Source organism: Ovis canadensis, chromosome 4, assembly GCF_042477335.2.
Source record: "Ovis canadensis isolate MfBH-ARS-UI-01 breed Bighorn chromosome 4, ARS-UI_OviCan_v2, whole genome shotgun sequence".
In the NCBI taxonomy this organism is placed as follows: Eukaryota; Metazoa; Chordata; class Mammalia; order Artiodactyla; family Bovidae; genus Ovis; species Ovis canadensis.
Window position 1 is genome coordinate 58,666,636 of NC_091248.1, and position 15,337 is coordinate 58,681,972.

The following is a 15,337-nucleotide window of genomic DNA, read 5'->3' on the forward strand; positions in this document are numbered from 1 at the left end:
AAAAAATCTGAAACTTCTCAGTATAGTTAAACTGGTTCATTGGTGGTCCTTTAATAAAATGCCTGCCACAGTGATACTTGCTAAAGAGCTGAGTGGGGATTTGCATTCATAAAATTGTTATTTAACATGAAACTCCAAATTAAAAAATACTTCTGTTTTAATAGCATCTCTATACATTTGAGAAAGATTTGCAAGTTGTCAGTTGCTCAGTCAACAGGGAGAAAACTTTGCTGGGTAAGTTGAACTCTTTTATTGCTACAAGTCGAGAACGAAGCTATATTTTTTGAGTTTCAAAGTATTGAATTTTTACAATAGTTGATTATTCTGGGAAAAGATGTACTTTCAAGATAAGATTTGAAATAAAGAATCTGTAGAGTCTACCTACAATAAAGAGTGCTTTGTATTTTACTTTAGTCACCCACTGACAGATCCTTTGAACCCTCACTTATTCTGGGTATTATCTGGTAAACTTTAACAAGCCACTGCATAGATCATTTGCTAATGGATTTTTTTCCCCTTTTTCCATTAGCTACAAGTTTAGTTCAAGCTGCTAAAGAAGGAAGGAGTAATGAGCTTCAACCAGGTAATGAAATTATACTTTTCAGTACTTGTTGATAGATGAAGATTTATTGAACTACTAAGTCAAACTGCAAGCATATTTACAAATAGCTTTATCTCAGAATAAAAAGGCAAAGGTCATGTCAGGCATGTTCTTTGCATTTTTTCCAAGTAAACAAGAAAGTACAGAAAATAGTATAACAGTGAATAACAGAAATATTAAAAAAGGCAGTTAGCACCTGCAGACTAAACAGGTGCTACAGGCAGAAAGAAGCTGGTACCAAAGGTCGGTAAGAGGTTAGTATTTGAGCCCAGATAGTTTGAGGGATGATCCTAGGAAACTCCATTAAAGGAGTTTTTAAACAGAGACCTGAAAGGAGGGGGGCAGCAAGCATGCGTCTATGCAATGCAAGAGATCCAGGTTTGATCCCTGGGTCAGGAAGATCCCCTGGAGGAGGGTATGGCAACCTACTCTTGCCTAGAGAATCCCATGGACAGAGGAGCCTGGCAGGCTGCCTTTCCATAGGGTCGCACAGAGTCAGACACCACTGAAGCAACTAAACAGCAGCAGCAGCATGGGGAAGCACATTTCTGGCAGAAGGAACAGCCAGCATGAAGGCCCTGAGGCCAGAGTGCTTGGTAGACTCTCTAGCTGTTCCAGGATAGTGAGGTCAGTGAGGCTGGACTGGAGTGAACAAGGGCAGAGTGGTGGGAAATAAGGCCAGCAGGAAATGAACATGAGTTGCGGACAGATCATGGACGCCCTTAGGAGGTCTTTTGTTCAACTACAATTTCAGAAATTATGTGACCAGAAAATACTATAGGATCTGTTTTAATGATTAGTCCTTTGAACAAATATTATGCAAATATTTTGCCTTTTGCTGAGGGCTGATTTTTTTGTTTGTGAATAACTTGATAAGCCAGTTGATTATAAAAAGTAGTTTGCCTCAAGGTGTTAACATTCTGTTGCTTATCATGAGATTTTTTCCATTGCCTAAATGAGACAGACTATAATGTATCTCAAATAAGCAAGATAGAGTTCCTTGGTCTACAAACTTTATGACAAAATTTTTGTCAGCAGTGCTTCTCTTCTTGGCCGAGGCCATGCAAACTTGTTTTATTCGGGAAATGGTTTTCTCTAGGAAGCCAGGCCCAGCTGCCCCCTCACCCTTCCTGGAGGTATTTTCCCTAAGGCATGGCAGGCCCCTGTGGGCAGTGTTGTGAGCCCCACTGCTGCTCCTGGACCCCAGGAGCCTTTGTAGTCAGTTAAGTGCTGCAGATGCTCCATGGAGCTGCTTTGATTCCAAAGTTCTAATAACCAGAGCTTTTAAACAACCAGACTTGACCGAACTCTTCCACCCTTTTCACTATTTCACAATATGTACCTTTACCTGCATCAGACCAGGTTCTTTCTTTTTCTTACTCTTCACCCTCCCTGTGCCATGCCTGTCCTTGTGCTTTTTTTTTTTTTTAATTTAAATTCAGTTTAAACAAAGCAAAAATATTCACTCATTTCTCCTCTTACTTCCTACCCTCTGCCTCCTGCAACCACCAATCTGTTCTCTGTATCTATAAACCTGGTTTTGGTTTTGGTTTGATTTGGTTTTTAGATTCCACACATAAAAGAGATCATATGGTATTTGTCTTTTATTTTAGTTGATTACTATATTGTGTTAGTTTCTGGTGTACAGGAAAGTGATTCAGTTACACACATATGTATTTTTTTTTCAGATTCTTTTCTATTATGGGTTATTACAAGGTATTGAATATAGTTTCCTGTGCTCAACACTAAGAACTTGTTATCTATTTTATATATAGTAGTGTGTATCTGTTAATCCCAGCTCCTAATTTATCCTTCCCTAACCCTTTCCCCTTTGGTAAAGTTTGTTTTCTATGTCTGTGAGTCTGTTTCTGTTATGTAAATAAGTTCATTGGTATATATTATTGTTTAGATTCCACATATAAATGATATCTTGGTATTTGTCTTTCTCTGACTTAACTTCATTAGGTCCATCCATGCTGCTGCAAATGGCATTATTTCATTCTTAATATGACGTACTTCACTTAGCATAATGCCTTGAGGCCCATCCATGCTGTCCCTTTTGGTCCTGCTGCCCTACTCCCTACAGCCTCGGTGACCTGCTGGGTCTGTCTTGCCTTTCAGGGATGTACTCCCAGGCTCCGTTGATACCTGGATTCTCTGAATTCTTAAGACAACTTTAAGCACTTAATGGAATCACTGTGGATTTCAGGGCTGAAAGTGATTATAGAAATAATCTGATTCTGTAGTTCTTCACTTTGTTTTTTAAATAGCAAAACATTGGCAGTTCCCTGGCAGTCCAGTGGTTAGGACTTGGCTCTTTGACTGCTGGGGCCCGAGTTCATTCCCTGGTTGGGAAACTAAGATCCTGCAAGCTGTACTCAGTGTGGCCAAAAAAAAAAAAAAAAAAGCAAAAATAAACTAAAAACAAAGCACCAAGGCCTAGGAAATCTTCATGATTTATTGAAGTATAAATATCAGGTTAGTGACAGATTTTAAACTAGAATTGATATCTCTAGAATCCTATTCCAGAGTGCTTCCCGTTACACTATGAAAGCACATGGTATGTTATTGAGAGACGTTTCTGTTTGTCCAATTACTCTTTTCATTAAGCTACTTATATTAAGTATCTGGACTGCCCTAAAGAAATGAAAAATTAGTGTAGGAAGATGAATTCTGTCCTGCCCTCGATAAACCTAGCATTTTAAAGGTAAGTGAATTTAGCTGATAATCTCACCTGGGAACAGATTCATTGACAAAAAAAGCTGAATATAGGTGATTTGTTATTTTTCCAATGAGAAGATTCCCCTGCCTGCCCTCTAAAAAGCTTTTTCCCCTAGTTGGAATATATAAACTTTTTGGGCAAGAGATGAAATAGTCAAATATCAACTTGTACTATTTACTGTATTAAATTAGTTATATACACTTGCTGCTGCTAAGTCGCTTCAGTCGTATCCGACTCTGTGCGACCCCACAGACTGCAGCCCACCAGGCTCCCCCGTCCCTGGGATTCTCCAGGCAAGAACACTGGAGTGGGGTGCCATTTCCTTCTCCAATGCATGAAAGTGAAAAGGGAAAGTGAAGTCGCTCAGTCGTGTCTGACTCTTCGCAACCCCATGGACTGCAGCCTACCAGGTTCCTCCGTCCATGGGATTTTCCAGGCAAGAGTACTGGAGTGGGGTGCCATCGCCTTCTCCGAGTTATATACACTTAAAACAAGACAATAAGGAAAATCGCTTTTTTTTTTTGTCATTCCCACATTTCACAGTGTATTTTTCTTCACAAGTATCTTTGACATCAATATTTCTTATTCTTAGAGCCATTTTTTGAGTCATCAAGCAGACTCCCAAAGCATCTCACTTTACCTTGTCTCAGTTATTAGAAGTATATAGCCCTTTTGAATCATGAATGACCTGTCACTGGAATTTTTATTCTAAGTACCATCGACCAAACAACATTTGCTTTTGATTTTTTGTTGTTGTTGTGTATTTGTGATCCCACATAATAACTTATTCACTGTTTTGCTTTCAGTAAACTCTAAAAGGAGAGTTTTAGAGAACTAGCATTTAGAGAGTTTTAAAGAACATTAAAAGAAAATGTGAGGCAATATCCCAGAAAATATTTTATTTTTGTTACATTTTTTTTCTTGACATAAAGCAATACTGTTAGGTTGCTTTCTTAAATAGTGAAAACTGGCATTGATTCCATTCCAGGCTGCTGTACCATCCCCAAATTGTAAATTATTACTCAGAGTAAAGTCATTGAGGAAGCACATGTGAATATTAGAGCTGTTATAAGAACTCAAATATAAGGCAACTCCTTTTCTGAGGAGGAACTCTTGGTCTAAGTTTGAATATCTGTGGTAACCCCATTCTAGCCTGTGTCCAAAACTTCCTTCTAATTACTATCTTCAATGACATTTGCTCAGATGTGACACTAAGGAAATAAGTGAGTCTTTATCCATGCAGTTCCAGCCTTCCTGAGGGAAGCCCAGTCCCTGTCCTAGTTGCTGTCAACCCTAACATATTCATTCATCAGAAATCTTTATATTTTCCTACACAAACAGTATTTGCCGTTGTGCTACAGAATTGTAGTGACACTGAACTGAGCTGTATTTGTTTAGACTTAAAAGCTGAGAGGGCCTGTGAAGTGATGGTAAAAATAGCTGAGAAATGGGTGGGAACCTGTTTCTCACTCCATGTACATTGACTTCTCCTTTATAATGTTTTCTGTATCTACTAGTGGTTTTAAGAAGTCTCAGTTTTAAGATAGCTGCTTTTGTTTGTGGAGTAACTAATACAGTAAGCAATGCATTTTACATTTTCAAAGTTCAGGCCTATGTGGAAGAGTAATGTGTCATATTCTGGACTTTGCTACTATTAAAAGCATCCTTTACTTTACAGGATCAAAGTGCTTAACTTTGTTGGTCGAGATCCACCCCATTAACAATGTGAAGGTTCTAAAAGCAGTGGATAGCTATATTTGGGTACAGGTAAGTGAGCATATCTTTATCACTTATCTCTTTAATCAAAAGGCATGAAACCTAGAGACAGTGGGGTTAAAAGTGTTTTCAAACACATTATCAGATTTAATCCTCAGAATAATCCAGTGAATGGGTATGGCTGGAATGAATACCTCTTCCCTCACAAACATGGAAATAAAAATTCAAACCTAGCTCTCTGTTTCTATTACATCATGGTTGTTTGATATAATAGATGTTTTTACATGATAAAATATTGAATATCAAAACACATTGAAAGGAACTTTGAAAATGGCTTATCTAATGTTTCATAGAGTAGACAGGTTAAACGCCTGTGTTTAAATGACATAATTAATCCCTGGATTTCTCAACTCCATGCACTGATGCAGAAGCACTGTGTGTATAACACAAATAGACTTAGATATAGTCAATCCTCATTACTTGCACATAGAATTTGCAAATTCTGCTACCCACTAAAATTCATTTGTAGCCCCCAAATCAGTCGTTGGTAGACATGTGAAAATTTGTCACCCAATGTACATGTTCCCAGCTGAGGCAGAACAAGGTGACCCTGCCTTTCAGATTCAGTTCTCAGACTATAAACAAACATTGTTTTCATAGTCAACTTAATGCCATGTTTTTCACACTCTTTGGCAGCTGATTTCGTGTCTAACATGTCCTCCAAGTGAATTGCTGAAGTAGTGATTCATGTTTCTAAGTGCAAAAAGGCTGCTATATACTTTACAGAGAAAGTATGTGTGTTCATTAGAGAAACTTCATTTAGGCATTATAGTGCAGCTGACTGAGTTCATTGCTAGCGAATCAACAGTATCTTTAGTTGTGGCACACCAGATCTTTTGATCATTGTTGCAGAATATGGAATCTTTTTAGTTTGCACACTCTTAGTTGCGACATGTGGGACCTGGTTCCCTGACCAGGGATCAAACCTGGTCCCCCTACAGTGGGAGCGTGGAGTCATGGCCACTGGACCACCAGGGAAGTCCCACAATGTCTTTAAATAGGGACACAGACCAAGTTTTGTTTTGTTTTGTTGACAAAAATATTGTAGCTAGAGGCTCATAGGAGCTTTTATCACCATTTCCCTTGGGAACAGTGGTTCAGAGTTCAGTGTTTGTGGTGACCTTATGGAACATAGGGCTTCCATGGTAGCTTAGAAAGTGAACAATCTGTCTGCAATGCAGGAGAGTCGAGCTTGATCCCTGGGTTGGGAAGATCCCCTGGAGAAGGGCATGGCTACCCACTCCAGTATTCTTGCCTGGAGAATCCCATGGACAGAGGAGCCTGGCGGACTACAGTCCATGGAGTAAAAAAAGAATTGAAAACGATTAAGCACTGATGCAGGCACAAATGGAATGTAACTATCACTGAGAACAAGAATCGATTACCCTTGTTCCTGCTGGGTTGGGTGAACAATTACCTTGTGTAGCCTCCCCCTGCCCTACCTATTCTCAGCCTCTGACCTTGGGTCTCCCTCTGGCAGTATGTGTTGGGAGAACGAGTTGTCTCGCACATGCCTGCTTGTCCACTGTCAGCCAGTCCTTCCAGTTGTGCATTTCACCACCACTCCTGGCTTCTCTCTGGGGTGCTGCTTGCTGCCAGACAGGGCCTGGCCTGGAACTTCTAAGCTACATTCCCTCCCCCAGGAATCCACTCTGTTTATTTACACTGTCCTCAGTGCAGCTTTTCTGGCATGTTCTTTTGGTTTCTTTACCATTTTTATCCAGGGCTGTGATGATGTTATTGAAGGATGGGTAATCAGAGTGTAGGAAGGAAAAAGGTTTTACAAATATATAGTTGCATAACACTCTGAATATATTTTAAAAATACTGAATTGTATTATTAATACTGAAAACTGTGAATAGTGAATGTTGTTATGTGCATTTTATCTTAATTAAAATAATTAAAAATGGAAGGTGCATGATTGCATCCCCACCCATGTGAAGTAGACCCACACTCATCTTGGTCCATCCAGCTCCAAGCCCTGCTCCCTGCTCGCATGCTCAGGCCTCTGAAGAAAGAAACTCCTCCAAGCCTCCACCCATGGCAAATCCCTACCTTCACCCTCTCTCCATTCTGCTCTCCTTTAGAGAAACACTAGTCATTGTCCACAAAATTTGGTCCTACCCTGTGATCTATTTCCTTTTTCTTTTCAAAACAACCATGATGATTTCCAGTAGTACATTTTCCCTCTACCTGTGCAGCCTTTGTGAAGAAACTCCTTCAGGACAGTAGTGAGCGGAGTCCGGATCTCAATCTGGGGCCCTTGTAGAGTTCCCCACTGGCATGACTGTACCTTCCAGATAGTTCACTGGATAATTACACACTGTCCACGTCCACATGCCTATAGTATGTACCTTCCATCAATGAATATTAATGATCACAATCTAGCTCAATATTTACAAAAATAATTATTTTCCTAATATAGTCTATATAGATTCCTACTCATTAAGCAAACAAAACGAAATCTCCAAAATTGTTGCATGCTTTTGTAGAGCTGTGTCTGAAGCCTGTCTTATGTATATTCTCACTTGTAGGCCTTGCTCCAGGGTTGCCTCAAATTAGAAAGAAAAACAACCACCTGAATGGAACTTTTAAAATCATGATTGCCTCACAGAGACAAGACAAAGGTTTAGAACTGGTCATCAGTTTAGGTCACAGCCTTAAGCCAGCGAGCCCTGGTTGCCTCTGGAGACTCAGGGGACACCAAATCTGTAGTTTCCCCTTATTTTGAGGCATTGAGTATTTGCTTTTCCATTATCTGTGTGAAAACTCATCGTTGCTTCTCCACAACTCCAGTACACAAAGTATCCTTTTTGATGTACACAGTTTCACAAATCAGCAGAAATAAGTTCTACATTCTTCTCACAGCTGAATTTTGCATTGCTTCCTATTTTACAGTTTTGAGTTTATTGCAGTGAAGAATGCGCGCGTGTGTGTGTGTGTGTGTGTGTGTGCTTATTTGCTCAGTGTTTGACTCTTTGCTACCCCATGGCCTGTAAGTAGCCCATGAGGCTCCTTTGCCCATGGGCTTTTTCTCTGGCAAGAATGCTGGAGTGAGTTGCCATTTCCTCCTCCAGAAGATCTTCCCTACCCAGGGATCAAACCTGGGTCTTCTGCATTGCAGGCAGATTCTTTACCTCTGAGCCACTGGGGAAGCCCTGCTGTGAAGAATGGTATATAGTAAATCTTTTGTTTTTCTCAAAGGGAAATGACTGCAGTTTTAAAAATTAACCAAGTCTAGGGACTCCCCTGGTGGTCCAGTGGTTAGAACGCCAAGCTTCCACTGCAAGGGGCACAGCTACAATTCCTGGTTGGATAACTAAGATCCTGTATGCCGCAGTGTGGCCAAAAAAAAAGATAAAATTTTCTAAAAGTTGATGAGATCTATTCTAATTTGGCATTATGAAAAGTTAAGATACCATGTAATATATTTTGTCAAAAATTTCCCTCATCTTTAGAAAGGCTGTAGGCTGTAAAACAGGGACTTGAAAAGTTCTGTTCTTTTATTATGCTTTCAAGTTTAGAGGAAAAACCCAAAATTAGCCAGTGGACCTAGTGAGCTGTCTTTCATGTTGCAAAGTGAAACTTCAGATTTATAGTTACTCTTAGGTTTCCCTGGTGGCTCAGAGGTTAAAGCGTCTGTCTCCAATGTGGGAGACCTGGGTTCAATCCCTGGGTCGGGAAGATCCCCTGGAGAAGGAAATGGTAACCCACTCCAGTATTCTTGCCTGGAGAATCCCATGGACAGAGAAGCCTGGTAGGCTACAGTCCACAGGGTTGCAAAGAGTCGGACACGACTGAGCGACTTCACTTTCACTTTAGAATGATGAAGGAATTAAGTCACTGGAGTCATCCCATGGCCAGGTTCCCCTCATTATCACAGCTGATGGTGTCAGGCCTAGTGTTTCTGGCTGCCCGCTTTGTCCTGTGGGCTGACAAATAAGGGCAGGCACAGAGGAGGAGGAAGGGCTGGATCAGGCCTTTTCTTCCAGTGGCAGTCGTTGAATACTTTGAGGTAAATCCTCCACCACATGCCGCACTGTGACTCACTGTCTTTTCCTGGAAAGTCGCTGGTTCTGTTGTGCTTTGTCTCTCGGATGTGGGACTTTGGAAGTTGTCGTGCAGAGTTTGTTTACTTGGCTCTCAAATTAAAAACTAGGTTTAGCTGCATAAGAAATTGTTATCGATCACTCTTTTTTGGTGCTTGTGAAATGGAACTTTCTGTTCAAATGTTGTTTATTGATATTGTTTTTGATTGACTTCAGAATCACATATTCCAAATATGAAGCACCATCCCTAGGAGTGGCTTACAGTTTAGCCTTACTGTTAAAAGGAATTGTGTTGGACCTGCCATCAATCCCCTCCTGCAAAACCGAGCTCCTGAAAGTGTTCCTTTTTCTTCCTTGCTTCCATCTATAGTGTGTGTGTATGAATGTGATTTGCCTGAACTATTTTGCGGTTCCCACTCCCTTCTATGGTATGTAGTTGTACAGTAATTGAAATAACTGTGTGAAATAACTGAAATAACTTTTGAAATAATTGTGTAAGCAAGGTAGTTGCTTATGACTTTAATTTCCTTTTTATAGTTCCTCTACCCACATGTTGAAAGTCGCCCTCAACGAGAGAATCATCTGTTACTGCTTTCAGAAGAGAAATGTAAGTATATCTTTATGTTTTCATGAACAGCATATCTCCTAGCAAAGCATAGAGTGTGATGAAGCTTCTAACTGTCCACTCGCCAGTCCAAAAGTCCACTGACTTTGATGTCCATTGAAGATCTAGGACTCCTGTGGAAGGACTTTCTGTCTGCCTCACTTGTTGTTCTGTTGGGTTCTGTCTCCATATGTGATGGGCTTCTGCAAATATGGGTTTCCAGTTTGGGCACATGGTAGAATGTTTGTAAAACAGTCATTTTTGTCTTCTTTAGTCCATCCTTCTTTAGGATGTCTGTCACAGTTGAAACTATAATGTAAGGAGAGAGGCTTGGATGGACAGAGGGAACGGTATTAGGAGCTAGAAGAAATCCATGGCAGAACTCGAGGATACATAGCAACTTGGTCAAATTCAGGTAGAGGGAGATAAGATTGGGACATCCTTTAATGATGATTTCAAGTGGAAGGAGGGATAGAGAAAGGACAAAATTCACTGGTGCATCTTATCTAGGAAGCTGTCTTTCTTGTTATGAGGTGAAGTAGCTGATTTGTAATTGGAGGGACAAGACTGAAGATTTGGTTTGTGTTCACTTCCTCTGCTGCTACTGCTGCTAAGTTGCGTCAGTCATTTCCGTCGTCAGTCGTGCGACCCCATAGACGGCAGCCCACCAGGCTCCCCCGTCCCTGGGATTCTCCAGGCAAGAGCACCGGAGTGGGTTGCCATTTCCTTCTCCAATGCATGAAAGTGAAAAGTGAAAGTGAAGACGCTCAGTCATATCTGACTCTTCGAGACCCCATGGACTGCAGCCTACCAGGCTCCTCCATCTATGGGATTTTCCAGGCAAGAGTACTGGAGTGAGTTGCCATTGCCCTCTCCGATACTCTTGCCCAATTATGTATCTCACATTTTTGTAGCTAGAACCAACAGAAGATACATATGGCTCAATGTAAACTGCTTACTGAGAAAAATGGTCCATCTATACATCAATAAAGTGTTTATAGTGTTCTGTTAATGACCCCTATAAAAATACCTCCCCTAATATCTGGCATAATGAGTTTTCTATATGATGTTTTCATATAAAGAGGTATTTGGTATTTGGAAATTGAAGATAAACCCTGCCAAATGAGCCCTATATAAGACTGATGGTACTGGGGAGGGAAACACTTGTTCAGCTAACCCAGGGGAGTCGCAGAGTTAAATGCTTCATGTGTTGTTGGTATTGAGAAGCAGAGTAAATGCTGGACTTGACACAGACTGTAAAGGGAGGGTGGAGAAAGGTGGGTTTTTGTTTTGAACCTTTCTTGTGAGATTGCCATCTGTGATAGTACTATTTTTCAGCCAATTGTTTAATCTGCTTTGCTTTTATATATTAAAAAAAACTTCGCAACTGTTTGGGTGAAAAAAAAGTACTCATATTTTTCATGAAGGTTAAACTGTCTTTCTGTTTTCTTTTTTTAAAAGATATTGAACAATTTCATATCCAAGTTGTCCAAGAAGATGGAAATCGAGTGGTAAATATTTGAAAGTCCTTTTGCTTCAGAGTTTTTTTCCCATAAAGAGTAGCGTTTCTAGGCTATTAAGGATGTATTAATGTTATGGAAAACATTCTACTTTATTTGGTGTCTTTCAAGTTATAGATTGGTTGTTATAACATAGGAAATAATATAAGATACATGAAGGAGTTGATTATCTCCTTCATATCTATCTCACCTCCCCACCCCCCCATCAGTCTCCTGAGATAACTGATGACAGCCTTGAGTGATGCTTCCTTGCCTTGTACCTCGCTCAGGGTTCAGTGCACAGATACTAGGATTCAGTTGCTTTTACTGAAATAGATTCATAGTGTAGATATTAATTTGCTGCTTTTGCTTTTGCTTAATATATCAGGGGTATCCCTGTAGGTTTCTAAACAGAGATATGATTTCTTTCTCTAAATTTGTATACATGTATACATAAGCATGCATATAATAAATGAGATCATAGCATATATGCTGAGGGTCTATATTGTTCAGTTTTCTTTTATTTTTTGCTTGTTTTCCACACCCCTCTTGACTCTTCATCTCTAACTTTTGTTCACAACCATGTGTATTGTGTATCTTTTCATACTTTTCTCCATACCTCTGTATCTCACATCCCCACCCTGATACACCCAGGGGTTTGTTTATTATTCACTCTCTCCTTATTCAACTTTGTGCAATTACTGCCGAGCAACCTAGAGTAACTTAATACATTGTCTTCAGAAATGCAAACAGTCCCTGGCATAGATGTACACAATTTTGTCACCATTCTTCCATGGATGTATATTCACTTGATTGCCTTTTCCCCCCTTTTATTTACATTTCAAATCGTTTCAAATGTTTTTAACTTTACATGTTTGGTACACATGTTTCTTTGGATTAAACCCTCAGGGATGGATAAGTGGGTTGATGGTTATATGCATTTAATAAACTTCAACACATTTTGCCAGATTACTTTCCAGAAGACTTGTAACAATTTAGTTTTGCAAGCAAAATATAAAAGTACCCTTTCCCTCTATCCATACCAATAATAGATGTGTTTCCCTCTTTAAAAAATCCAGTTTGATGGGTTTAAGTTGTTACTGAGTGACTGAACTGAACTGAACATTGTTATTTGAGTTTGTATTTCCTTTAATGTTGTTGAGTTTGAACATTTTCTACACTTATTGGCTATGTGAATTTATTTTTCTGAAAATTGTTTAGTTATATTCTTGTGTATATTTTTGCTAGGTTGTCTTTTTTATTGACAGTTTTTGTGATGTTACTGATATTAAAATGATTTCCTTCAATATTTAAATGGTCTACATCAGAATACTCTTTCTCTGATTTTAATTTTAAATTATGTGAACAAAATTGAAATGAGAAATAGCATTTGTTAATTGTGTATCTATGACTGAAAGCCTCAAATCAAGACGCCTGGCTGGGAAATGATGAGAAAGTGTGTGACTAGAGCTCTGGGCCCCAGATGGATGGGAGGGCAAAGACAAGGCCAATGGTTGGAAATGGTCAGGCCAGAGAGGAAGGACCAAGGTGCAAAATCCCAAAACCATCAGTGAGGATTTGGAGATAGTTAAATAAACAGATTGGAGTCAGGGACTGGAAATGGATACAGACAGAGGACTGCTGTTAAGAAGAGGGGTTGGGAGTCATGAGAGACATTTCCGGGAGAGTGAGGCCAGGAGACACTTGTCAGAAGCCCAGGAAGAATTCTCCTGGCCAAGATGATACAGCTCCAGCACACCTTCATCCACGTGTGTCCTTCTGTGAGGCACTGCTAACATCCCTATATAACAACTCTGAAACAACCTATAACCTATAACAACCTACCCTATAACAACCCTAACATCCCTATATAAAAGAGATGGTATTACATTTATCCCAGCATTTTCAGGAAACACGACAATGTAGACTCACACAGGTGAGGTAACTCTGGAGAGGGAAGAACTGCTATATGAACCTCAGTTGCCATCAGATGGAAACAAGATGGGTTTCCCAAAGTTAAGAGTCAGATAAGTACTCTTGGATCTTTTGCCAGCAAACGTGATGGAACCAGGCAAACAGAAATAGAGGTGTATGATTCTGCTTGCCCTGTGCCTCCCTTGAGTTCCAATTTAGCGTCAGGGGGGAAATCCCTTCTGAGATTAGAGAGGGTTTAGGTACAAATGTGGACCATTCTGATGGTACATCAGACCATCAAAGAAAGGTCCATCCCTTTTTTTCCTCATTCTCCTACACCAACCTGTCTTCATTCTTTACTTACCTGTCCCAGTATAGATAGCTTTTGCTTGTTGAGCATTTTGAGGAAAATGAACTCTGAATTCCTTGTATTACATTTAGCATTTCTTTCCATTTACCCTTGTATACAATTTCCTTTCCCTTTATTTGACAGGTATTTCTTGAGCACTACTACATACTAGAAACAGTCAAGTCATTGAAAATATAAAGGTGCTGTAGAAGAGTGCCTAATCATTGGGATAGACTTATAGCATTAATTAAAGTATAAATGTGATAGAAGCACGCCAAAGTGACAGAAATACGGAGATGGGGAGCTTTGCCTTCATATGGGGAGGTGAAACTGGGTTTTGTACAGGAGGCAATGCCTCACCTGGATCTTGAAGGATGAATAATTAAGTATTGCTGAGCAATGGGCAGTATCATCAGACTCATTGCAGAAGATGGACAGGTAAGAACTATGACCAAAGCCACATGAAGTGTTTATGGCAGATCTAGGATTGTTGCCCAGTACTCCCCTCTCCTAGGCTTGAGTTTTCCCTTGTCCTCACAGTTGACCTTTGGTAGTAAAGCCATCTAGACTGCAGATACTTGAGTGTGTTATGTCCAAAACAGGAAGCTTTGAATCTTCTATTTGCCTAGCTGTTGATTTGTGATAAGTGTGGCCTTGCCTTCAACAGCCCCAGCCTGTCTGTCTAACTAAGAACAAGAATAAAATAGTTTATTGCAGAGTGTTGTAAAGAGCAAGTAATGAAATGATACCTTAAATCTTTTTTTGGAAAGAGCTTCCATGTGTATGTGTTGGAGGTAGGGGCAACTAAAAATTAACTGTGGAAATATTTACAGGTATTATAAAGATAGAATATTCAAAATAATTGTGAAACCCAGATATGTTCTCCTTTAAAACAGTTATTTATTTCTAAAATCTCTTTGCCTCCTTAGGTAATTAAAAATTCTGGCCATCTCCCAAGAGAGAGAATAGCCGAAGATTTTGTTTGGGCTCAGTGGGATATGTCAGAGCAGAGATTATACTATATTGATCTGAAGGTAAAAACTAATCCACTGGCTCTCTTTTTTATGGGAGTGTTTTAATTTTGATGTTATCATTATTATAATTTATTAATTACTTCATTTTCATTGATGAGAGCAGTCAAAGTTTATTACAAATAATGAAGATTTTCATTACTGTTTGCTTTTTTGTTGCTTCCTTTTCTCTCTCTCTCTTTAGTGTTTTTTTTTTTCCTTAATTTGTCACTTACTCTGTTTTCTCTTTTAGAAATCAAGGAGTGTCTTAAAATGCATCCAGTTTTATGCTGATGAGCGCTTTAACTTAATGGTAAGTCCAGAAAATGACTGGGCTATATGATGAAATTTTATACCCATTTTGTGATTTGTGTGAAAGTCGCTCAGTCGTGCCCGACTCTATGACCCCGTGGACTACAGAGTCCATGGAATTCTCCAGGCCAGAATACTGGAGTGGGTAGCCTTTCCCTGGAAGACCTCCAGGGGATCTTCCCATCCCAGGGATCGAACCCAGCTCTCCCGCATTGCAGGTGGATTCTTTACCAGCTGAGCCACAAGGGAAGCCCTTATACTAAGCCATTACTCCTTTTTAATGAAAGTTATCATAAAGAGCATTTTAGCATTATTGATCATGTATGAATAGCTTGTATGAGCAAGTAAAATAGTTCCTGTCAGCTCAAAGCTTCAGCTTTATAGTAAATGCAATTAATATAGGTGATAAGAAAAGCACAGACAGGGAATTTCTACTAACTGAATGCTTCACAATAAAGAAACATGGTTAAGAGTGAGGGTTTGTATGACGTAGAATTGAGT

General features: G+C 39.6%; 1 protein-coding gene across 5 annotated transcripts in view; it reads left to right on the forward strand.

The window, feature by feature from the left end:
- GSAP (gamma-secretase activating protein) overlaps window positions 1–15,337 on the forward strand; it is an 89,207-nt gene that overhangs the window by 12,626 nt on the left and 61,244 nt on the right. For all 5 annotated transcript variants that reach the window (XM_069587809.1, XM_069587812.1, XM_069587814.1 and 2 more), the window contains exons 4-10: window positions 165–234; window positions 530–583; window positions 5,002–5,090; window positions 9,686–9,755; window positions 11,214–11,263; window positions 14,444–14,548; window positions 14,778–14,837. In XM_069587809.1, the coding sequence (XP_069443910.1) occupies window positions 165–234; window positions 530–583; window positions 5,002–5,090; window positions 9,686–9,755; window positions 11,214–11,263; window positions 14,444–14,548; window positions 14,778–14,837 (498 nt within the window). The remainder of the gene's footprint in view (window positions 1–164; window positions 235–529; window positions 584–5,001; window positions 5,091–9,685; window positions 9,756–11,213; window positions 11,264–14,443; window positions 14,549–14,777; window positions 14,838–15,337) is intronic.